The sequence below is a fragment of the Dermochelys coriacea genome, chromosome 25 (assembly GCF_009764565.3).
Source record: "Dermochelys coriacea isolate rDerCor1 chromosome 25, rDerCor1.pri.v4, whole genome shotgun sequence".
Classification (NCBI taxonomy): Eukaryota; Metazoa; Chordata; order Testudines; family Dermochelyidae; genus Dermochelys; species Dermochelys coriacea.
Genome location: NC_050092.1, coordinates 6,713,998 through 6,739,641, shown reverse-complemented (window position 1 = coordinate 6,739,641; position 25,644 = coordinate 6,713,998). Strand labels below are relative to the sequence as shown.

Below are 25,644 nucleotides of genomic sequence, written 5' to 3'. Positions count from 1 at the left end.
TACCTTACAGGGGCAATTTTGGGACTTACTTAATGTTGATAAAGTTCTCGGAGACCCGCCCTCTGTAAGGGCAAGGTACTAAGGCTCTAATTTAGCACATCCTTAAATTTCGGTATATAAAAGTGTGGTTGTGTGGGCCGCTGGGTTTGAAGCACCAGCCGATGGGCTTTGTGTCTTGTTGCCCACCCTGCTAAGTGATCCACTCTGACAGCTGGCCAGTTGGGTGTCAGATCCAAAAGAGAATGCATGGCTGGAAGGAGCAGGTCTGAGCGCAGAGCTTCTGTGCTTCTAGGGCCCAGCATCAGGTGCCTGGAGTTAGCTGGAGCCCTTCATGCAAAAGGAGCCACATGGCACAAAAATGCTACAATTAACAATGGCTGGAACACTCCTGCTTTTCCCAGCTTGCCTCTTTGTGTGCCAGGCCGTTGTGGGGATGGCCAAGTTTTGCAAGAACTATGCCTTTTCTTCCCTCACCACGGTCCCTCCTGGCTGCCATGTTCTTTTCTGAAATCAAGTCTCTAGTCATCATTCCCATGGCCTTTGGTTCCACCGCCATGTCCTGTGGCACAAGAGGACCGTGCAAGTCCATGCATCTGAGTGGGGGTGGACGGAAGGGATGGCAAAGGGGACTAAAGTCAACTCCCATCCCCCGCCAACCAGTTGAGACCCTTCAGGGCTCTGTGACAACAACGGAAATCTCTTTGGTGAGGCCACTTTTCTCCAGCACTATCAAGGGAACACTCTTTGCCATGTTGTGTGTGCAGAGATCAAGGGGCTAAGAGGGAAGGAGTTCACTGCAGCCAAACACGAGCTGCCAGAACTGGAATTTCATGGTAAAGCCTCATGTCCCAGCCAAGGGGAGGAAAACTTCGGCCCTCAGGGTCCCATTGGAAAGGTTTGTGTTCGTTACATTCTTTAAAAATTGCAACTGGAGGAGTCTTTGTTTTACCCCTTACTCTAGAGGGCTCTGATGCTTGGACCTTTTTAAGACTGGACCAGTGACTGATGAGCCCAGTGCACTGTTTGCTCCTATCCAGCTTCGGTTTAAAGTTGACACCATCTTTTTAGCAGAGACAGGGGTCCATATCACATCGACAACCCACCATCGCAACTGATGCTAACCAGGGCCTCTTTGATAGGATAGCTACGGACTGCATGGCCACACAAATGGAGCCTTCTTGTCCCTGGGAGTCCTTCTTGAGCAGGTCTGCAGTGCATTGCTAAGACAGGGGCGATTTTCAAAAGCACATCAGTGGCTTAGGAGCACATATCCCATCAATATTCAGTGGGACTCAGGGGAGAGAAGTTCAAAATTACTGAAGGAATTTTGGTGCACAAATCTTGGTGACGGTAACTAGGACTTGTGCACCTAAATCCCAAAAGGTGCTTATGAAAATCTCTTCTGTGGCTCCTAAGTTGCTTAGCTCAGGGCAAACTACGGCCCACAGGCCGGATCCGGCCCGTCAGGGCTTTCAATCTGTCCCACGGAATTGCCAGTCCCGTGGTGCAGCGGGGCTAAGGCAGGCTCCCTGCCCGCCCTGGCCCCATGCCGCTCCTGGAAGCGGCCGGCACCACGTCCCTGCGACCCCTGGGGAAGGAGGAGGCAGAGGGATCCATGCACTACAGGTACCACCCCCCGCAGCTCCCATTGGCCGGGAAGGGGGAACCGCGACCAATGGGAGCTTCCGGGGTAGTACTCGCAGGCGAGGGCAGCGCACGGTGGGGCCACTTGCTCCACCCCACCCCCAGGAGCCATTGTTGAACTTGCTGGCCACTTCCAGGAGCAGCGTGGGACCAGGGCAGGCAGGGAGCCTGCCTTAGCCCCATTGCATGACGCTGCCACCCCGGAGCCGCTCGAGGTAAGTGGCGCTGGGAAGGAGCCCGCACCCTGAACCCCTCCTGCACCTTGCACCTCAATCCCCTGCCCTAAGCCCCCTAACCCCCTGCTCTGAGCCCCTCCTGCACTCTGTACCCCCTTCTACAGCCCAAACCCCTGCCCTGAGACCCCAAACCCCTGCCTGAGATCCCTCCCGCACTCTGCACCCCCTCCTGCACCTCAACCCCCTGACCTGAGCCCTTTCCTGCACACCATATCCCCTCCCACACCCCAATCCCCTGCCCCATCCCTACATTCTTGGCCCTGCATACAATTTCCCCACCCAGATCTGGCTCTCAGGCCCAAAAGTTTGCCCACCCCTGGCTTAGCTACATCTGAAAATCCCCTTTCACAGCGTATGGGGGAAGCAGGTTGTGCTGCTGCTCCTGCTGCATCGATAAAGAGAGGAGCTGCCTCTCCCGGGCACCTTTCCTCAACACACAACCCCCTCTCCGCACTTCCTGGCTCAACCAAAATCCTTTGAAATGTCTCAAAAAGCTGGTGGTTTATTTGGGAAATTCCTACAAAGGGACGGGGGGAGGAGATCTATGGAAAGGTCTGGATGCTGCAGGGCCAGGTAAGTCAGGAGTAGGGTGACCAGATGTCTTGATTTTATAGGTACAGTCCCAATTTTTGGGTCTTTTTTTTTATATAGGCTCCTATTACCCCCCCCCCCCACCTCCTGTTCGGATTTTTCACACTTGCTGTCTGGTCACCCTAGGCGGGAGGGTTAGTGGCATTAGCAGATGATAATGCAAACAATAGACAAATGTAGAGAGGGGAGGGGAAATGCATTCTTGGCTGGGAAAGGGCTGGATACTGGGATCCAGGGAGTAGAATGTATATGGGGCTTGAGCATGTGGGGTAATTTATGAGGATGGACAAGGAAATCACTGTCAGAGGCTGGAGAAGTCTCTGCTCCCAGGGGGAAAGGGTGGGCGGGGCTGGCCATGTTTCTTACTCCAGAAAGCTGGTGATATAATCCCGGCTGCAGGTCGACCATACGAAGGGGTTGGTCTTCATGGTGATGTGAGCCGCCATGAGCTTGGCTGTTTCCTGTCCGCGGGAGCCGCAGCTGTTGCCAACTCCATCATGGTTCATGCCGAACCTGGAAAAGGTCACAACAACAACGACAAAGATGCGAGCTGTGGTTACAGGCAGCTGACATCCCTCCAGCGTGTCTGTGCACAGAGCCACGGGAGGCCGGACAATGCCAAGATGGCCAGTCTCCTTGGCTGGGGGAAGCCAGTAAGGGATGCTGTGCCGACGGAAGGTGCCCTGGGAGGTGGGGACTTTAGGGTGCAACCGGTCAGCTTTGCCTGCCCCTCCTGGGTACGCCCTCTTTCTCCGTGCCTCCCACCACTTCCAGTTTCTAATCCCTCCCTCAGGAGGGGGACTAGGAGTGGGAAAGCATGGAAGAATGGGAGCGGGGAAGAACTGCGAGGATCTGACCACATGACTGAGTGGGGAGACAGGGCTGGTGGCAGAGACGATTTTGGGGGATATAGGGAACTGTGTCCTGGCATTCACTGGGAGGTAGAGGAACCTCACTTGGTCAAAGAGAGGGAGTGGGGTTGGAGGTGGGACTCTGTCTGGGAGGAGGGAGATGGACCGGGGAGGAGTTTACTCAGCTCTAGTCTCCGAGTTCCATATCCTGTTAATTGTTTCAGGACCGTGTAGACTGTTCTCATATAGTTTCTTTCCCCTGCTTCTTCAGCATCACTAGCCTTACTTTCGATCCAATTTCGCTTATCTTTTTTTGCATTGTTTCTTTACTGCTTTGTCAAGGAGGAACAAGAAAATAGATGGGTGGAACACTTCAAAGAAGTGCTAAACCAACCAGAACCAATTACAAGACTGGAATTTAACAATGATAAACCATTAGACCTAGAAATAGATGTATCTGAGGTAAAAATCGAAGTAGTAAAAAAAGCATTGCAGAAGCTGAAAAACTGCAAGGCACCTGGTTTGGATGGCATTCATCCTGAGATGCTTAAATATGGAGGCAAAGATGTGGAATCAGTCATCTGTCCACTGTGCAACAAAATATGGATGGAGGTAAAGTGCCGGAAGAATGGACCCTCAGTATCATAATCAAGTTATCAAAGAAAGGTGATCTAAACAATTGTTCAAATTGGAGGGGAGTAACACTTCTATCTGTCACAGGAAAAGTATTAGCAGCGGTCCTCCTGAGCAGAGTGGAAGGAAAGATGGATACCATTCTACGTGAACAATCCGGATTTAGACAAGGGAGATTGTGCACAGACACTATTTTCACCCTGAGAGGGATTGTTGAGAACACAATTGAATTCCAAGGCAGTCTTGCCATCGATTTTGTGGACTTTCAAAAGGCATTTGATAGTGTAAACAGGGAAACAATGTGGAAAATTGTGGAACAATATGAAATTCCAACAAAATTAATTAACATTATGAAGGCATTCTGTGCCAACTCAAAATGCTGCATTAAAATGGAAAATGGATTGAGTAAGACATTCAGCATCAAGACAGGTATAAGGCAGAGGTGCGTCCTGTCTCCTTTTTTGATTATGCTAGTCATCAACTATGGATTAAAACAATGCGACAGTGATACATATGGCCTAAAATGGAACAATTCAAGACTATTTGATCTCGACTTTGCTGATGACATCGCTCTTATCAATGAAGATGCCAATGGACTACAAAAATGCACAAACCAAGTAAAAGAAGTAATGGAGAAGATAGGTTTGAGATGCAATGCAAAGAAATGTAAAGTCATGTTAATGGAGACTATAGGGACAGAAATCAAAATTGAAGAAGAGAAACTGGAGAAGGTGGACAACTTAATGTATCTTGGAAGTACCATCAGCCAAGATGGTACTAGTCCGAGGAAAGAAGAAGAATGGGAAGGCAAACACTGCATCTGGAAGACTCAAAAACATCTCCCTCAAGACAAAACAGAACATACAAAACAATTGTTATCGCCATCACAACATATAGCAGAGACACATGGCAACTTACGAAGAAAGGTACGCAAAGGCTGGATGTGTTCCATCACAAATGTCTGAGAACAATATTGGGAATAACATATAGAGATAGGAAGATGAACAAAGCAGTCAGAAACATTACTGGACAAGGCACCCTCTCATAAATAAGCTACAAAAGAAGACCTCAGTGGCTGGGACATGTGCTGAGCATGGGAAAAAGAGCGCTTACCAAATACCGCCCTTGATGGAAGCCAGAAAATGCAAGAACAAAGAGAGGAAGACCGTGAATAACATGGAAACAAATATCAAGCACCTCAACATGAAATGGGAAGATTTGGAGAGAAGGGCAGTTGACAGGCAAGGAGGGCAACCGTGGGTAGCCCAATGCGCAGCAAAGCACGGGATGGGCTAAGGTCTAAGGTAAAGTAAGTCTCTGAGTAATGAGTGCTGAAAGCCTGATCTGGCGGGGTCATCACCTGTTGATGGCAACAGGAGTTGTGTTGCCACAGCATTTCACAGGTTTGGGTCCTTAATGACTAATATTCTCCCCTCCCCTGAATTAATGAGACTCATTCTGCACTGGGCTTGTAACACAGTATTATAGGAACATGGCATTTCCTCTGTTTGACCAGACCATTGGGCTGCCTAGTCCAGTGTCCTGATTCTATCTCCAGAGGATAGTGTAATAATCCTGACCACCCACAATGCACCTCGACAACTGTGCATGAAAGCATGTGGGGCAAAAATTCCTTCCTGACCCATGGAGGTGGCAGCTGAAAACATGGAGCATGAGATTTGACTGCTCTTAGCTTAGACCTGCATAACTACAGGATGCTATTCTTGTCATTCTTGATATTTGTCATTGCTGAGGCTCATAGCTAAGCAGGATTAAAAATGAGGAGGTGATAAATGTATTCATTATTATTAAATATTTCTACTGAGGAGCATGTACATGTGAGGTAACTAGGTGGGCCCACCGTGCAAGGTGCGGTACAAACATATAATAAACAACAGTCCCTACCCCAAAAGTTTACACAAGAGAAGATAAAGTGTCAAGGGGCTATTAGTGCTTAGGCTTCAGGACACCAGTGCATCACTAAGGTCAGGAATAAATTTCCCTTCCCCATGGTATAGCGTCAGACATTGTTCCAGGTGCATGAGGCATCACAAGTCTTCCCATGATGCACGGAGCATTGGCCACTGCTGGAGACAGGACGATGGACTAGGTGGACCACTGGCCTGGCCCAGTATGAGCAAGAAGGTGAGATCTCAGACTACACGCATTACTGGTGTGATCTGCTTTGGCCTGGAGTGGGGACATTGGCCTATCTGTTCTGGTGTGGATGTGGGATATTGAACTGGATGGACTGCTGGTCCCACCTCGCATGGCTATTCCAAGGTCTTTACACTGAAGACGATTCTCCAGTTGGTTACTGGTGAGAGCAGCCAAAAAGGGGAGGTCTTTCCTGTTAAGCGACTCCCCGGGGGGAACGCTTCCGGGTGTAACACTCACGTGTGGCCGATCTCATGGGCAATGGTGAAGGCAGTGGCCAGCCCGATGTCCTCGTTGATGCTGCAGCTTCTCTCTCGCTCACACATTCCTCCCACTGGGGCCAGCCCTAGGAAAGGCAGCTGCGATTGGTACGGGGCCAGTGAGGAGCACTGGTGGTGGGGTGCCAGGCCGTGGGCCACGTTTCAGGGTTCAACAGCGTGCTTTGGAATTAATGTTTATTCGGCGCGTTAACCTGGCCTGGAGGGCCTGACTCTTCTCATTGATTTCAGTGGACTGTGTATCAGGCACCAGAGCAGGACAGAAAAGTGGTTTGCTGGGCTCCGGCGCCCAGGTCTCCAGCTACTCCCAGTGCTGTCCACGAACTCGCTTTGCCGCGAGATGGCTGGCAACAGCAGGAGGGCTTGTAAACACCAAGCGCCAATAAAACTCCACCAGACTTCAGATCTGCTCCCCAGATTGTCTACACAGTGAGGAAGCGGGGCTGGTCACACCAGACGAGCTCAGTGGGGACAGAAAGGCCCATCCAAAGCCTGTTTTCAGCAGACTGAATATCTATCTATAAAGGGCTGAAGCCACAGTCCTGCCGCTGCCCATTGGAGAGAGACAAAGCCCAGATCCTGGGCTTCCACTGAGGGGGGTTGATTGGTGCCCATCACCACTAGAATCAAACCTGCGTCCATCTGTGCTGCTCAGCACCCTGGAAATATCTCTGGGTTCCTCTGTCTCTCTGCACACAGAATGCCCCAGGCACTGTGCCTCAATGGTGGGCACCCTCCCACCCGCAGAGTCAGAAGCAAGGCAGTGGGGTGAGGGGGGGAGTTTGGCTATTTGTTAAGAGCATAGATTGCTACTGACAGTTGCCAAACTAAGACAAGGTAACCCTCTTTTACCTACAGAGCAGGTGCAAGCTTCCTACCCTGACCCACCAATCTACCAGAACAGGACACAATCCCACGATGAGTGAGGAGTTCGTCCGCAGTTCTTGGCCTCCCGGCTGGACCACCTAGCCTCTAAGAAGTTGCTTTGAGATCCATCCTGTCTATTTTACTTTGGGGGAGTATACTCAGCCCTCCCTTCCATGTCTGCTCAGTTTAGACCAGAACTTAAGGAGACCCTGTGTATGGACAGTACAAGAGGGCGGAGCCAGAGAGAACTACATGGTCTGTGTCCAGCAGCGGCAATAAAGAATTCCCTTTGTGTACATCACAACAGAGTCCTAGCTCTCTCCTCTGCAGCCAGGGAGACTGGGCTGCTGACCAGCCTTCAGAATGAGAACCGTTCTGAGTCACTGGGCTGGAACTGAACAAGGGATAGAACAGTGAAATGGTCCAAAGCCAGTCACCAGACCCTTGGCACTAAGTAGATTTTTTTTTAAACACTTATTGAAGTAAGAAGGCAGTGTGGCCTAGACAATCAAGCACTGGACAGGGACTCCGGATACCAAGGTTCTGTTCCCAGCTCTACCTTAGCCCTGCTGGGTGAGCTTGGGCAAGGCACTTTGCTGCTCTTTGCCTCAGTTTCCCTATCTGTAAAATGGGGCTAATGATACTGATCTTCTTTGTCAAGCACTTTGAGATCTACTGATGCAAAGCGCTAGATAAGAGCGAAGAATTAGTTACAACAGAGTCTCTGAGCTGGGCTCTTACCTACCTAAGGTGCCACATGGCTTGTTCTTGTAGATGCATATATCGTATCTGAAAGAGAAGAAAGGAAAAACACTAAATTAAATCAAAACCCTATGCAGGCTGAAAAGATGGCAGCTTTCATTAGATCTCCATAGTTTCTGCCCAGTGGAAAAAAAAGCGCATGGTTTTCTGGCTAATTGCCAAAGCATCTTAACCCCATGGGATTTTCCCCTAGGATAGGTGTGCACAGATCCTTTGGATATTTGTCATCCAGCAGCTCTGAGCACCTGTATTATCACAACCTGGGGCTCTGAAGGTTTGTCTACACTGCACTGCATGGCTGCGACTGGCCTGTGTCAGCTGACTCCAGTTCATGGGGCCCAGACGCCACATCCATAAAACTGCTGGATGTGCAGACAGAGTGTGTAGACACTCAGGCTGGCATCTGGGCTCTGAACCCCGCCCCGCCCCGCATGAGATCCCAGACTCCAGACTGAGCCTACAGGTCCACGCTGCTAATTTTTAGCCCCGCGTCCCAAGCCCTGCAAACTCGTCAATTGACCGGCGCGGTCGTGTTATTTATGGCAGTGCAGCCATCCCCTGAGATGCCAGGAGATCTTGGGAACTGAGCAGCAGCAGTGCCCCTCCAGCTGGAAAACACCCTCCTTATTTCATTTGATCAAGAAGAACATGATGCCAAGATTGAAAGAAGGAAGCGGGCAGTGATTTGGATTACAGCCAATCACAGCACCTGTATCATTGACCTCCAGCTGTACCACCTGCTATCCATGGGGCCGTGCTCCCAGTGCTTGATTTGTGCCAGGCCTTGCCAGAGCTGAGCCCCAGCACCTCTGGGCTTGGCAGTTCAGAGCCCTGGCACCTCTGGGCTTGCGAATGTAAAAAAAGTGCTTGAGTCCCAGCACCTTTTTAAATTACAAATTAAGCACTGCCTGCTCCCCAGGAGCCTTTCCCATAGCCCCCGTCACACACGCCCCAATTCATTTATCCCCCCTCAGACTACCCGTGAGCCGCTTTTCACAGATGGGGAAAGTGACGCACAGGGAGGTTACGGCAAGGCCTACGTTTCCCAAAACAGCTGCCCATTTTGTGCACCTCGGTTTCCGGAGGAGTCCTTTATCCAGGCTCAGACTGGGGGACCCGAGCAAACTCGGGGCCGCTTTGGACAATTTTACGACAGCTAAGATCTCTCGGGCCACCCTGATCTCAGCACAGCTGGAGGGGGAGGCGACAGAGGGCTTGGAACGGGGCTTGGCTCTGCAGTCCGCTTTCCCCATTAGTCAGCCCCAGCCCACGTGCACTGAGCTTCGAGGCATGGAGCGGGACGCATAGGGTCTGTCAGGATTTCTTCACCTGGGGCACAGGGCTGGGGGTGTAGGTCCAAAGAAAGGCCAGAGCTAAGCCCCAGATAGGAATACGCATTGGCTTTGGGAACTAACAATTCAGTGATACGGGCCTTTCTTGAATTTTTATCCGTGTGTATGTGCGCCAGAGAGAGAGAAGATGGTGGCGGGTGGGCTGGAACAGCAGAGGTGTTGCTGGTCAGGAGTCAGGTGCATTGGCAGGGCTGCGTGTGGGCCCAGGGCTCAAAGCATGGAGGATGCTGAGCCCAGGCAGAGCCGTGGAGGGGGGAAGCTCAGGTGGCAGCCAGCACTGTAAATCGGCCTCGCTACTGCCTCACAGACCCTGAAACCGGGGAGAAAACCAGCATACAGCAGGCGATGGGTTAAGAGGGACAATTGCCGGTAGATGGCTCCTGGCCCTCTGGCCTCCCCACTCGCTCCACGTGTCCAAACCCCTCGCCCCCGACAGGAAACCGAGCGAGGGGGAAACATTCGCCGCTTTGTTTCGAGCGGATTCCGCTAAAGCCTTCGGAGGTTTTGACTTGACACGTCTCCGGCGGAGGAAAAAAAGCCCACAGCTCAGCAAGATGTTATCGGGAGATGGGGAATTTATTACAGACAGCTCCAGATGCGGTAGGCCCTTCCAAGGGCTGGCGCGGGAGCTGGCCCCGGGGACTCGGGCCCAGAGAGTCTCTCAGGGTTAGTTCAAACATCTGGCAGGAGGCCGAGGAATTCGGAGTCTGCGTCCGCGTCCCACACGCAGCAGCCGCTGAGAGCCAGGGAAGGTGAAGTCGGGGCTGACAGGGCTTTGGCTTGCCCCCCCCATCAAAAATTTCACAAGCTCCTCTGACATGAGCCAGGCTCCGTGCAGCTCCTGCAGCTGAAGGGAACTGGAGCGAGAGTGCAGCGTGCTGGGGAAGCCAGCAAGAATCGGCTCCTGCTTGGAGACTCCCGGCCCTGCTGCTTTCGTTTTATGACCTTCCCCCCTCTCCCCCCGCTTCCTGAAGGAAAAAGGAAGGCATAACCTCTCCCCGCTTGTAGCCCACTGCAGTCGCCCCAAACTTGGGATGTCCAACCCGTCTCCACCCTGAGCCCCCCCGCCATTAAAACTGAGTGTTCAGGTAGGCGAGGGGCAGGCTGGGCTGGCTGCGGGTGAGCATCGAGAAGTCGTGCCCGAAACCACCCACTGACATGCCAGTCTCACACCCCATAAACAGTCCAGCTGCTGTCCTTCAGTCCTGGGCTCTCAGGGCCCCCAGACTTTTGTGTTGCTCAGCTAACATGTCACAGGTGGCTGGATCCAGTAAACGAAGCAGGTCCAGCATCCCAGTGCCAAAACAGGTGCGCCATGTTTGGCCAGTTAAGAGGATATAGGATCAGGGTGAACCTGAGAGAGGAGAGGGTGGAAGCAGCTGCTGGGAGTGGAGCAGGCTCCAGTGGTAAAGCCTGATAAAAGGGCAGGAGCTGGACTTCAGGGGAGGGTGGCAAGGGGCCTTTAAACGAGGACTGGAGCCAGGAAAATGAGGGGGATGAAAAGTCAAGCCCAAGGAAGGCAGAAGCGGGGTTTATTGTTTATACTTTTAGTTTGGGATTTTGTGGGGAATTCCAGGGGAGAGTCCTGAGACTCCCAGCCCTGCAGGACGGGAGATCCTAGAGAGGCTGTGGGGGAGAAGGCCTGACAAAGGTCACCGTAAGAAGAAAAGCTTATGGAAGCAGCACAGAGGAGCTGGATGAGCAGACCTTGGCTGGGGGTTGTAGGATCTCTGGGCTGGATCCCAGTGCACAGTTCCCTGGCCAACCACTAGTACAGCGGCAGGAGGCTGGAGATAGGGACAAGGATACCCGAGAGACACCTGGGGCTTGCCTTAGAGCAGAGACTGCTTTAGTCAGGACAGGGCCGGTTAGAGCTGCCAGAGACCAGGAGGCTTTGGAAGGTCCCCAAAGTAAGCAGTGGTTGGTTCCTGGGAGAAGGCAGGAGAGCGGCAAGAGGGGTTTGCTGGCTGACTTCCCCTAGCCAGAGGGCCAGGGCTGAAGACGGCTGAAGGCCAGAAAGCAGCAGAGGGAGTTGCCTGCTGACATCTAACCCGGAGAGCTGAAGCCGAGGGCTGGAGAAGGCTGAAGGCAGGGGGACAGTGGAGGAACTTATCTGCTGATGTCTCCCTGCCGCACAGCTGGACCCAGGGGAAGAGTGGGAGGACCGGGGGAGCGAGGGATGCTCCCCTGGTGAGGATGATCTCCCAGAAGAGAGGCAGTGGGGGTCCCACTGGGAAGAGTGGGGTTACACTCCAGCTGGAAGGACTGGGGTGGCTGCCCTGGCAGAAGGACAGGAGAGGACCAAGCCAGGTACGACAGAATACACTGGAGAGTGGAACGTGGGGCCCCGAGGGCCTAGAAGCCCTGGGATTTTAAGGACTCTATGTGCAGTAGGTGACAAATGGACTATGGGTTGTGACTGATGTTTTCGGATATTTGCACAATGTTTTTGTAATAAACTCGATTGGGAGGGGTATTATTGAGGCAACAGAACCTGGACTAGAGTTATTGGGTCTCTGAAGGAGGGAAACTGAGGCAGATGGGCCTGTTGTGCCATGGCATGGCTCAGGAGAGCACACCAGGTGGGGCTAGCCTATGACACAATGCCTCAGGTTAGTTAAACCCCGCACAGCTCTCATATCTGCACTGTGGTCATACTTTCACAGGCAGAACAGTTCGGCTCAAAGCACCTGGACACATGCTTATATCCCATTGATTTCAGCACATATCCTTCTGGCCAGGCCAGGCCAGGGCAGGGTGAATTCTGGGAAGGCAACAAGGGACTGTCAGCACTCATGTCGTTTAGTCTGCGTCCTCACTGCAAAGCGGGAGGGTTCCTAGCCTGGGCGAAAGTCTTGCTCGGGCTTTCAAACCTTGGGGTAAAGCAGCTCCACGCTTTGGAGGGGGGGATTTTGTGTCTGGATGGAAGAGGTTTGCGGGCAACACCTGGGTAAGTGTCTGGGTCACCTCTGCAGCGAAGATGGACCCAGAGAGCACAGCCCAGCAGTGGGGGCCTTACCTGGTGATCAGCACAGCAGTGTCGTGGTTGGCTATGCCGTTCTCAGGGATGGCATTCCCATTGCCGTTCCGGTTCACAATGGATTTCTGCCACTTGCAGAAACTGTCCAGGGATTTCCCAGCGTGGTGGTTAATCTCCAGGGTGGGCTGGAACAGAAGCAAGAGGAGAGCATGACATGGGGAAGGTGCACTGCCCCTCCCCAGATGAGCAGGGGGCTAAGTCCAGTACTGCTTCCCTCTCCCACTGCACAGTGGGGCTGTGGGGAAGGACTAGTTGGCAGGCAGAGGCGGGGAAAGTACAGCAGAAGATGTGGGACATCTCTGCTGGCCTAAGGTCCTGCCTGGGAATAGAACTGCAACTGGCTCCCTGCAGCAACCCCCTCTCCACTCCAAACAGAGAATCAAGCCCCCAGTAAATACCCAGGTCCATTCAGGGGCACGGCAGGTGAGCTCCGATTGAAGATACGGTCTGGTCTCTAGCACAGCAGGTACCTGGCATATGCCCAGCAGGTTTCATTGGGTCTGCCCCACACTAGGGAGAACCTGCTTTGTTGAGCGGCACACCAGGTGCACACTGCATGGAACCTGGACCATTCAGCAGCCGTTCACAGCTTTACCACACAGGAAAAATACAAGATTTCACAAAGCCAGGGCAGCACTCCCCAGTCAGGGGGTCATGACGACGCTGCACAGCTGGGGTGTGTGCGTGTGTGGGTTTGGCAAAGCTCCCCACTAGCCAGAAGCTCCGCTGCCACCTTACCTGGTCCTCAGTGAGAAGAATCAGACGGGTCACAAGGATATTGACAATATTGCCCAGACTTGAGTCCTGGAAAAGTTTGGCAACCTGACCTCCAAGAAACAAGAAAAGACAAGTCTTAAAAATGAGCTCACCACTGGGGACATGGCATCTCATGTACCCAGTGTTGCTTTCTGCTGGAAGGAACCAGATCTGCTCTTGCATTTATTGGTGTGTAGAGGCTGTGGGGAGGCTTGAACTCAAGATAGATGGTAGCCAGCAATGGGCCTGAGCCATCACATTGGGGTCTGGATTTCGGAAGCCTAACAAAGGCCGAGGGTGTTCAGATCGGGGCTCTGGTTCTGCCCTGAATCGAACAGAAAGCACCACCTCTCTGGATCTTCTGCTGGAGCTCAGAGGGTGAGCTGGCTTTGGAGCTGCATTGTCCTTGGGTCTGAGCAGTGCTGGGAACAACGTGGTGAACGCTTTACACCACGTGCAACAATCAGAAATGGGCTTATTTTAAAATCTAGCACCTGCCTTAAACCACACACGGAGCAGGCCCCAAGTCTAGCTAAACAATGTCCTGCAGGGGACGGGGCAAAGAGTCAGCATAGACAGGCTTTCACACCTGCTGTCAACAACTTCCCAGCCTGTCTCCCCCTCACGGGAATACAGGAGTCAGCACACCCAGCTTACCCCCTTAATCCATCTAGCCTGGTATCCTGCCTCTTTAATAATCTGCACCTGGTCCTGTTGGGTTCTGGGGAGGATTCACTGAGTCCGGGAACTCAAATAATAACAGGGGACAACAGAAAATAGAACAAGGGCAGGTGTGAAGGTCAAAGGCTAAAAAATATGGAACCTGAAGGGGACCATCGAGCAGAGAACCCCGGACAGCGCCCACTGCTCCTTGAAGGTGTCAAGGGAACCAGCGGATGCCACCCAGAGGAACTCTGCCCAGATGCGCAAACAGAGGGAGGATTGGAAATAGGCCCCACGGTCGCAGAGAACCCCCTCAAACAACCTTCTCTCCCTGGTGTTGTAGATAGCCACTTTGGTCATCGCTAGGTGCTGTAGAGGAAGTCCTTCCCTGTCCATAACTCACCTGGAGACCTGAGCAGCATTGCATGGAGGGATGGGATATAGTCCTTCCTAACCCTCATGTCAATCAGCTTATGCCCTGAAGCATAATGATGGCCCCTCTGTTTTCCCATGTGTTTCGCCATTTCTCCTGCCCTATTTGCAGTGCGGATCATAAGGGAGGTGCTGTTTAGAGAATGGCTTTTGGTCCCTCCATGAGATCTAGCCTACAGCTGAGGGCTTCAACATATTTTCATTTGCAGACCCCTCAAACATTTTGAATGGAGGTGCAGCCCCCTTTGGAAATCTTAGCCATAGTCCGTGGATCCCAGGGTGAAAACCACTGCCTTACAACACAGCTGTATGGGGCTAGACTTTGTCACTCCTACTCAGATACATTAGCACCTGACTCCAGAAGTGGTCCCTATGAGCTACACGAAGAACTTTAGGCTCTGCCTGGAGTAAGGGGTGACGTGTAATGGCTCCACCCCAGCAACAGCTGTTGAGGGCCTTCTGCTCCCGACACCCCTCACCCTGGAGGTGGGGAGTAAGTTACAGCAGGCCTCGAAAGGGTCCGCCCATTCCCCACAGCTCTCTAGCTTCTCCCTATCCATGTGCTGGCAGTGGGAGCATTGGGTCTGCCCCACACCAAACCCGGACCCAAGAGCTGGCTTGCTAAATGTTACCTGTCTGAACAAGGAGGTGGGGGCAGAGCTTACTCCTGCTCACTGTGCCCTGCTTGGCTGAGTGAGATACGGGCACAGATCCGCCCACCGCAGCAAATACACAAGTTGGATTTTGGGTCACCGTGTTTTAGGCCGACCAGGCCATATCTAGACTTCAGTTGTGACCTGTCCCAGGGCTGCCAATGATCCTCCAGGAGATATGGAGCCCTCTGAGTGCAGCACTCTGCAGTCTACCTCCCACCTGCTTCCTGGCAGCCTATCCCAATTCACCAGCAGCGTGGGCACATGGCTGTCCCCATGGCTCCCATCCTGGGGGGCCACAAGGACCCTGGGGGCCATGATGTGGGTGTAACACTTACAATATTCATGATGGCCAGGATGTATTGTTCTATGTCCCGCCGCCCGTGGTACCCCACCATCATTTTGTCGGCCACCACTAGGGTCTCCACGTAGCGCTCGGTGCTGACGGATCTCTTCAGGGGCAGCTGGCCTCGTTGGCTGTTATTGCTCGATGGTTTCAGAGGGGGGGGGCTTGAGCGTCCGCAACCACCAAGGTCTCCCCTTCCAGGGCTTCTCATCTGAGGAGAGAGAGAGAGAAAGGGGCTTTCTGGCTTTGAGGTGTGTTTTGTGGCGCATGAATGGGCCTGTCCTGCCAGTTCCCCTTGCCGCCCAGCCCTACTATCCACCCTCCTCTCCATCTGCGCTTGCACTTCAATGCTGAGGCGGGGGCACTTTCTGCTGCCCCGAGCCAGAGCCTTCTCCCCAGCGTGGCCCATGCACTGCTCTGTCGTGGGGAGCAGCTGTGCAGATTTAGAAACTACAAATAAATATCCTGAAAATAAAGCAATGACAAATAATTTTCTTCCCCTTTTCTCTGCCGAGACCTGAGTTTGAGATTCGGGATTCCCCCTGCAGCAAGAGCTGCAATGTCTCAGGCATGTCTTAACCTTTACTGCAGCCTGCACCCCTTTGGTTCTCAAAATATGTTCTCGCACCCCTTATCAAAAATCACTGAAGTAGGTCAATTCTTTAAACCTAGATATAGTTTTGTTTGTATATTACAGTAATCGTTAAAAAATGTCTCATGTTAATAAAGACATAGGTTTGATGAAACCAAGTAGTTGTATTTACGTGCCTGTGCTTAATTTGTGTTTTCGATGATTTACCTTCTAAAAAAATCTGGCCTGTCTCGCACCCCCAGAAAGGGCATCTCGCCCGGGGTGCGTGCACCCCAAGTTAGGAACCACTGCTCTAAGGGTATGTCTACACTGTAAAAAAAAAAAACAACAAAAAAACTACAGCAGCGAATCTCAGCATCTGACTCAACTGACTGGCGCTGGCAGGGCTCATGTTAAAAATAGGGCTAAAAATAGCAGCGTAGACGTTCCTGCTTGGGGAATGGGGCCTGGGCTCTGAAACCCAGCAATGGGGGTGGGTCTCAGAGCCTGGGCTCCATCCCGAGCGGGAACGTCTATGTGGCTATTTTTATCCTCTCAGCAGAAGCCTGAGTCCATTGACCTGGGCTCTGAGACTCACTGCTGGGGGTTGTATTTTGCCGTTGGGATGTATCCTGAAGCAGCAGCAGGACTGTGGTATTTTGCTGCAAGCTTCAAGAGTGGTTGGTGCCACCAGCTGGTGCACCGAGCCCTCTGCCCCCCAACTGACTGCCTCCCAGTGGGTATCACCTCACTGGGCATGCTCCTTCTCCACCACCACGCACCCATGGTGACGTCCCCTAGGGAGAAGCATCTTGCAAGGAACTTTGGGAGCTGCGGTCTGCTGGAAGGCTGTGGCCAGTGCTCCCACTGACCTCACCGACTGGGAAACCAGAGGCAGGGTGAATTCATGTCCTCTCTGCCCCGACGTGGGACTCAATCCAAAAATTCCCCCTGGGTGGGAGGGGGCTGGCTATCAGGGAGAGGTGACTCTCGGTCATTGCCTTGTGGCAGCTCGGGCTGGCTCACTGGGGCTGATGGGGGAGAGCTCTTTGTTGCACACAGGCGAGGCTGGGCTGCTCAGGCAAGTCAGGGGTGCAGGGGATGGGAGGGAGTGTCGCCGCTGCGGCCAGTTGTGCTGTGGTTGTTCTGAGCTGTATTTGGCCCGTGGCTTTTACTCTGTGGTCTTTGCTTTCCAAGAAACAACTGGGAACAGGCTCGCGTTCGTCTGGAAGCCGGGGAACGTGGCAAAGAGTCAGCACAAGGGGACTCTGCTGGCTGCCTTGCGTAACGTGGTGGGAGGAGCGGGGCCAGGAGAGTCCAGGTCATCTCCTGATGCTCCAGTGGACATAGCTCTCCTCAGACCCCTCCTCAGGCACCAGCCCTTACAGCTGCGCTTCCTCAGCGGGTCAGGGAGATGCTGGATTTACGTGCTCCGGGTCAAACGCATCCTGCGGCGATACTCAAACTTGCCAAGGGCCTGGGGCAGCTGGGAGCAGCCGCCTCTCTGCATTCTCTGACTGTCAGAGAACCCTGCCGAAGGGGAGCTTCTCCTTTCATCTTGCTTTAGTGCAATCAGCAGGAGCCTACACAGGGCAGCCTAGGGTTGGGATTGTCACCTTGCCACACACTACAGACAATGGGGATGACTCTCAGATCCCCCTGCTCCCAAAACAGAGCCCTGGCCCCAAAGGAGAATCTCTCCTCCCACTGCAGGACCTACCACACACACAATGTATTTCAGGTATATAGATAATATCCAAGCGTCTCACAATCATTAATGTATTCTCATCACCACACCCCAGGGAGGCAGGGCCATGCTGCTCTCCCCCATTCACAGAGGGAAAACTGAGTCACAGAGGCTAAGTGGCTTGCCCAAGGTCACACAGGCAGCCTGTGGTAGAGAAGGGTGCAGGTGACCCAAGTCCCAGGCTAGCACCCTAACCACTGTTCTTCATCTACACACACACATGCATGCACACACACACGTGTGCATACACCACAAAGTTCATTAGAATATGATGCAAAATCAGATCATTTCATGTGTAGGCTCTCTGTGGCAGGGAGCAGTTCTCTGCTGGCTGATCGCAGGCCTGCGATTGCACAGTACTGAGGATTGGCATGGGCTGGCACGTCAGAAATGATTCACGATAGCAAAACAGGGACCGCCATCTGCGGTTCAGCATTGATCTGCAGAAAGGAGGCCAGCATAAGTTGAAGGCTTCTGCAACTGAAAAGGACACTTCTGCCTGCACCCTCTGGGCCATATGTACATGGGGGTTCATCACCTCTAAAGGAGTCCTGTCGTATGCTCTTCTCGGGCACCGATCATAAGAACACAGACGGGGAGGAGAAGGGAGAGGGCCTCCCAGTGGAGGGGTAAGAGAGGAAGGTAACTACATAACTTCCCTTCTTTCCCAATACCTCCCAGAGACCCCGGTGACTCTCGGGAGCTGCTGTGGTCTCTCCTGTGAATGGCTCTGGCGTTCTCACCCTATCCACGGAGCATCCTACAGCCGAGCAACACAAGTGTGACTCAGATTGACAAAGGGAAGTGTAACACTCTAGTCCGAACATGGGCCAGGCCTTGGGCTCATCCCACATGGTGAATAGAGGGCAGAGCCACAACTCACCACAGCCGGGGCCAGAGATCCAGAAGCAGCACCATCCGCAGATGGACTGACATTCCTCTGCCCTGAGCGCGCCCCTAAACACCAAGCACTGGTACACAGAGCACACCTCTAGCGCACACACACACACTCAGCACCAGAGACTCACCCGAACAGACAGTGCCTCACCCCACACAAACACATCCACACAGAGTCATGACCCCATCCCCAACACAGAGATACTCACATAATGCACCTCCCTCCCAGCCCCACCCCCCCGAACCTCCCTCCCAGATCCCCCTTCCCCGCCTCCTTGACAGAACCTCCCTCCCCACAGAACCTCCCTCCCAGGTCCCCGCCCGTCAGAACCTCCCTTCCCCCCAGAACCTCCCTTCCAGGTTCTCTCCCCACAGAACTTCCCTTTCAGGTACCCCATTCCCCCCAGATACTGCTCCCCCCAGTCACCAAAACACATGGTACTATAAAGACACCCCCATCTTGTACCTAAACCCACACAAAGAATCACCCAGTCTACAGTCTCCCCTCATGCCTTGTACAGACACTCTCAGCTGTGCTCACCCCAACGTAACAACAACCACTCACACACAGAGAACGGAGAGGCCGACGAACACTCACTGGCATACACAGATGGCACCTAGGATGCAAAGTCTGGATCCAGGTCTATGGTTTGCGGGTATTGGGGTCACACAGACACTCATGCTCACCAGCTCAGAGGCTCATTCTCAGACTGCGAGGGGAGGGTGTGAGATGAGGAGGGATTCCTTCCTTTAACCCTAGCTATATATATTTTGATCACACACACACACATTTTCAGGTTATTAATCATTACCCCCTTGTGCATGTGCATCCTTTAATTACATGCGCACATGCTATTTTTACACAGCACTCCTGCCTCACTCAGTGCATGGTATGGATGGTGCTCAATTAATGAGCAACTAGTCCATCTTTTCTTTTCTCCTCATTAGAATTATAGAATCATAGAAGATCAGGGTTGGAAGGAACCTCAGGAGGTCATCTAGTTCAATCCCCGGCTCAAAACAGGACCTACCCCAATTAAATCATTCCAGCCAGGGCTTTGTCAAGCCGGGACTTAAAAACCTCTAAGGATGGAGATTCCTCCACCTCCCTAGGGAACCCATTCCAGGGCTTCACCACCCTCCTAATGAAATAGTGTTTCCTAATATCTAATCTAGACCTCCCCCACTGCAACTTGAGACCATTGCTCCTTGTTCTGTCATCTGTTACCACTGAGAACAGCCTAGATCCATCCTCTTTGGAACCCCCTTCAGGTAGTTGAAGGCTGTTATCAAATCCCCCCTCACTCTTCTTTTCTGCTGACTAAATAAGCCCAGTTCCCTCAGCCTCTCCTCGTAAGTCATGTGCCCCAGCCCCCTAATCATTTTTGTTGCCCTCCATTGGACTCTCTCCAATTTGTCCACATCCCTTCTACAGTGGGGGGACCAAAACTGGATGCAATACTCCAGGTGTGGCCTCACCAGTGCCAAATAGAGGGGAATCATCACTTCCCTCGATCTGCTGCAATGCTCCTATTAATACAGCCCAATATGCTGTTGGCCTTCTTGGCAACCAGGGCACACTGCTGACTCGTATCCAGCTTCTGTTATTGTTCGATGTGGGTCCCTAAGCCTTATTCGTTGCATGCTGTTCATCCAGTCTCAGTCTCTCCTGCACCCACTGGCTCCCAGTCCAAGTCACCCCCACCCAAACACCCAGTTTCCCTCTCCCCCCACCCTCCCACCATCCTCTGGTCTCAGTCTTCCCCCAAACACCTCCAAGCTCCTTGTCCCAATCTAAGGCCCCAACTCTAGCTCTTGCCCCCCTCTGTATTTGAGTCAGGTGGCTTCCTTTTCCCCGGTGCCTGGGCTCGGCAGGGGAGGGGGGTCATTGAGACCAGAGTTGAGACTGGCTCCCAGCTCTCAATTCCAATGCCTGAACCAAGACCTGGCCCAGCCTGCAGCAGCCCAGACCTGCAGTTACAGGGCAAGTCCTGTTCCGTGTGGACAGACTCTTCAGGGCATTTAACACCACAGCTCTCGAAAGTCTCCACTGAGCATGTGCAAACTGGAATTTTTCAAAGGCTTAAAATTTGGCCAAATTTGGGTGGATTTTCATAGGGGTAGCAAAAGCCACATCCCTGACACAAAGGCCACCCGCCTGCCAAACTTCAAGTCCCTGCTACAAAGCATGGGGTTGCTAAAGCTTCTCAAAGAAAAACAGTCATCTGAATTTTTTTACGTTAGCAAGCAATACATTTTGCACTGCGCCCATTCTCGGAAATGGCTGAACTGCGTTGGCTGAAATGTAAAGTTACAAGAAACTGGAAACTGGGTCTTATAATGGAAAGTGTCAGGGAACCTTAATTATAGCCAGGTGCTGCCAGCCCTGCCTATAACTATCATAACTTCATGTAATCCCTGCTGATACTGAAGGGACTCTTCATCCTCGTATAGTGACTATGGCATGTGTACAGAGTTAGTCCCTGTATGGGCACTTGGAACAATGTCCCTAAGTCGAGTCATCTGCCTGGATTGAACTCATGACCTCTGGATCTAAAATCTCTTTGAGCTAAAGAACCAATCCCATTAGTTTACAGGCAGTAGCTGACTCGTGATCTTTTATTTGGGGCCTAACCATTAGAAGGGGACAGACGTACAGTGCAATAGCCTGGTTTACATTTGGTTTCCAGATTCAGCATTCCTGGCCTCTCTGAAACCAGCTCGGCAACGCCAGGTTCTCATGGACGGGAGAGAAATTTGGCTCTATCAGCAGGATTATCTGGCACTGAATATCACAGCGTTGGGGAGATTTGAGGGTTTGTCTGTCGACATCGATACCTAAAACGCCGCAGGCTGCGTCCATGTGCGAGTGCTGGAGAGATGATCGCTTGTACACAACATGGGGGCTTCCCTCGCCTTCACTCTCTGTGCTCACGTTGGCTCCCAAGCTGAGAGGCTCAATGAAATACTCTTCCTCGTCGGCAACGATCACCCCGTGCTGTAAAAGGCGAGAGGGAGAGGGAGGGGGAAGTGAAAGGGAAGCAGGGTGCTGTCTCCCATCTGCAAAACTCCACCCCCCAGGGGACAAAGAGGGAGGAATCAGCTGCTGTGGTTGAAATCGGAACAGAAATGAACCTTCACCCAGAGCTTAAACCACAAACTCCTTGAGTGTCACCGCAGACTCAGAGTCAACCCCGCAGCTGCCCCAATGTTAGACTTAATGCCCTGAACCATCATCTAAACTCAGCCCAACTCCCCTAAACAGCCCAAACCATCATCCAAACTCAGCCCCACTCAAACAAACAGCCACCCCAATGCCCCAAACCATCATCCAAACTCAGCCCCACTCCCACAGCCACCCCAACGCTCCAAACCATCCTCCAAACTCAGCCCCACTCCCCAAACAGCCGCCCCAACATTAGACGCAATGCCCTGAACCATCACCGAAACTCAGCCCCACTCAAACAAACAGCCACCCCAATGCCCCAAACCATCATCCAAACTCAGCCCCACTCCCACAGCCACCCCAACGCTCCAAACCATCCTCCAAACTCAGCCCCACTCCCCAAACAGCCGCCCCAACATTAGACGCAATGCCCTGAACCATCACCGAAACTCAGCCCCACTCCCCTTTTTAAAGGTATTTAGATGACTAGACCTAGATGTTTCTGAAAATCTCACTAGGCACCTATTTGCATCTTTAGGCACCTAAATACCTTTGAAAATCTAGTGTAAAGTCACTCAGCAATCCAGTACCAGAGATGGGAATAGAACCCAGATCTCAAAAGTCCCAGGCCAGGTGGTCTACCCACTAGGCCACACAGCCTCCTCATTATGTTTTTTCCTTCACACTAGGTGACTGGCCAGCTAAGGCTTGGTCAACACTGAACATTTGGGTCAACTTAGCTACGTTGATCACAGGTATGAAAAATCCACACCCTGAGCAACAGAGCTATGCTGACCTCACCCTCAGTGTAAATGCAGCTAGGTCAATGGAAGAATATTTCCCTTGACCTAAGTACCGTTGCTTGTGGAGGTGGTGTCCCTACCCCCACCGACAAACCCCTTTGGTTGGTCTAGGCTGTATCTACACTTCGGGGTTATGCTGGTACAGCTATGGTGCTGTAGCAATGCTAATAGAGTGCTGTAGTGTAGACGTGGCCCAAGTCCGATGGCATTGCTTCTGATCCCTGATTAACTGACCAACTTCCACGTCTGATTTCCGCCCCACCCCCTTGATTGAACATATCTCAGCTTTGGGTGCACAATTTGTTTTCTGCAAACAGGTGTGCAAGCAAAACTCTGCCCTTGTGAAAAACAGTCAAGAGAGGGTGGGGACTAATCGACATGCAATTCAGAACCAGCAGTATGCCTGCGAATACTTTTCCCTAGAGCCTGCCTGCATCGGCTTGTTAGGCCAGACTAATAGTCTCGGTGACCTAAAAGGATTTTTGCCAGCCTAAATTCTATGATCAGCTCAGCTCTGCATGGTATGGGGGAAGCCTATCTATCTTACGCGCTCATATGGTCACCCTTATGCTTGTACACAAGCACCTCACAATTGATAATGTCTTTATCCTCACCCCACCCCTGTAAGGTATGAAGTGCTGCTAACCCCATTTCACAATGGTGAACGGAGGCAGAAAGAGCCTTAGGGCTTTGTCTACACAAACCTGTAGTTCCCAGCAAGTCAGAGTGTGAATCTGCCCTGCAGTCGCCTGCTGCGGACCAGTTGTCCGTGTGGACCCTGCTGGTGCACATTAATACGCTTTGAGCCTTTTTGAAACAGGCGTAGATCAAAGCGCATTTAAGAACTGTTCAGATGGGTCCAGACAATCTGTCTGTTGGAGATTCACAGCCTGGCATGCCGCAGACTAATTGTGCAGGTAGACAAACCCCAAGTGACTTCTCCAAAGTCATTCAGGAGATCAGTGGTGGACCAGTGAATTGAACCTGAATCTCCCCAGCTAATCCCCTAACCACTGGGCGATCCTTCCTCTCGGTGCTAATGATTAGAGCACAGCCTGGGAATAGCTCTCCCACTGCTTGTTCTCTGGCAAGTCACTTCACCCCTCTGGCCTCAAGCTTCTCGCTCTGTGGAGTGAGACTGGAGATCGACAAAGCCCCCGGAGATCCTCGTATGGAAGGTGCTATGTAAGTAAAAGAATGATTGCTGGAAAAGTTGGGGTGAGCATTCTTTGGGGGGGTCTATGCTGCCTCCTTAATAGGGCTCTCTGTCTCCTTCTCCCCATCCCCCCCCCCCCGCTAGGAAAGCTGAATCAGGGCAGTGTGCGCGCCGCGAAGTCCCCATCTCCACCGAGTGCTGGGGGATTTCCTTCTGCACCAAGCTCTGTTGCTCTTGGCCCGGCTCCACCTTTTCATACACAAGCGAGGTAGTGTGAGGTTAGCCTGGCGAGGATTCCAACAGAAAGCCGAGCGTCGGCCGGCGAAGCCAGCTGGCTGCTGGCTTTGTGGGACAGGGGGAAGGAGGTCACCGCCGGCTTATGGCAGAACAGCGGGAAGGGAGAGCACAGAACGGCCTGGAAATTGTGTGCTGCTAGAAAAGGACCCTACCGATTTGCCCAAGACATGATCTCTGGGGCCGATGCAGAGATTCTAGCGAGCAGGGGATGCCACCACCTCTCCTGCCCATGCGTGTGTGAAGCTCTGCCCTTTCTGGGGTCCAAAAGCTGCTCTGCAATGGGCCAGGCTGAGTGGCTTGGGTTGCTGACATGACCCCTGGCAGCTGAAAGGGGGCGGAACAGAGTCCTTTGAGATGTAGCTGCGGTTTGTGGGGGAGATGAGCTGGACATCCTGTCTGTGATTTGCTCAAGTCACCTGCAGAGCAAGGATGGGCTCTGAACAGGTCTATCCCATTTGCTGATTGTCAAGCTTGGGAGGGTTTGAGGGCTGAGCCGGCAAACACTTACACGCTAATAACACTTGCCTCCTTTGTGAAGTTCTTTGAGATCTGCGGATGCAAAGTGCTATATAAGAGCTCGGGATTATTATATAAGCTTCATGAGTAAAGTTTAGCACATCTGTGTTTGGAGGACTGGGCCTTGATTTGTCATTCTTACGAGTTTTGACTTGCGAGGGATCCAAGCCACAAATTTCAGGTCTGGATTAGGCTCTGGATCCAAACTTTCCCAAAATACAGGGAAGTTTGGAGTTGGGGGCTGAGTTTCTTAGATGCCACAGCACTAAGGGGTTCAAAACACTAGGGGGACGGGCTGCCTTATAAAAATGAGAAAGACAGACAGGCTGAGTCTAGACAAAGGGGCCAGTAGTGAAAATCAGATAATGATCTTGACTATGCCAGAAGTGGGGGGATATTCTCCAGAGCAGAGGTCTTGGGTCTAATTCGGATGGAGAGCGAATGATGTTTTTACTTCCAAGGTCATTTCCCCCCCAGCCCCTGAGTCTTAATGAAATTAAAAATGTTGCAATCAGGAAATTATCCCCACCTCCAACATCAACAGATAAAAAGGGCCAGATTCTACTCTTACTTCCCTTGGTGTAAAAACCAGAGTTAATTCCAACAAAGTCAGCAGAATCACTCTGATTCACCCCAATGCGAGAGCAGAATTTGATCCCAAGTATTTCTCATTCCAAATGCAAAGGCCTGAAAAATTCAAGATTCAGAAAGAAAATCAGACTGTTGCACAATAATTAACTCCATATTCCTTGATTGTCAGATAGAACTGACAGCAAAGGAGGGCCCCCACAGCCTGTCTTAAGTATTTACAGAGCTCCAATCACTAGAGTACTTATTAATTATTATTATTTGTACTGCAGTAGCACTTAAGAGACTCAGTCACGGACCACTCTCCACAATTCTAGGTGCTACACAAACACCGAACAAAAAGACAGTCCCTGCCCCAAACACCTTACAATCTACAGTATTTATTTGTCTAGTATGTTGCATCATAGGGTTTTATCAGTCCCTATCTCTACTGCAAGATTATAAACCATGGAGTTCTTTTGGGCAGAGGCAGCAATGGGTGCTGTTTTTTACTCCAGGTTTGTACAGCCCCCAGCACAATGGGGTCCTGATTTGGATCGGAGGCCTGCAGGCCCTACTGCAATACAACACATAGTAGTAATAACTGACCAATTAAATCAAACTCTGTATCAAACCCATTAAGAATTAGAGTTAAGGAGGAAC

General features: G+C 52.0%; 1 protein-coding gene across 1 annotated transcript in view; it reads right to left on the bottom strand.

Annotated features, from left to right (window-relative positions):
* The window catches only part of ADAMTS10 (ADAM metallopeptidase with thrombospondin type 1 motif 10), an 88,110-nt gene that overhangs the window by 44,443 nt on the left and 18,023 nt on the right, over positions 1-25,644 (bottom strand). Inside the window, 8 exon segments of the mRNA XM_038384237.2 lie at positions 2,838-2,984; positions 6,353-6,458; positions 8,003-8,046; positions 12,391-12,536; positions 13,150-13,233; positions 15,254-15,424; positions 15,426-15,472; positions 21,315-21,474. Of these exon segments, the coding sequence (XP_038240165.1) occupies positions 2,838-2,984; positions 6,353-6,458; positions 8,003-8,046; positions 12,391-12,536; positions 13,150-13,233; positions 15,254-15,424; positions 15,426-15,472; positions 21,315-21,474 (905 nt within the window).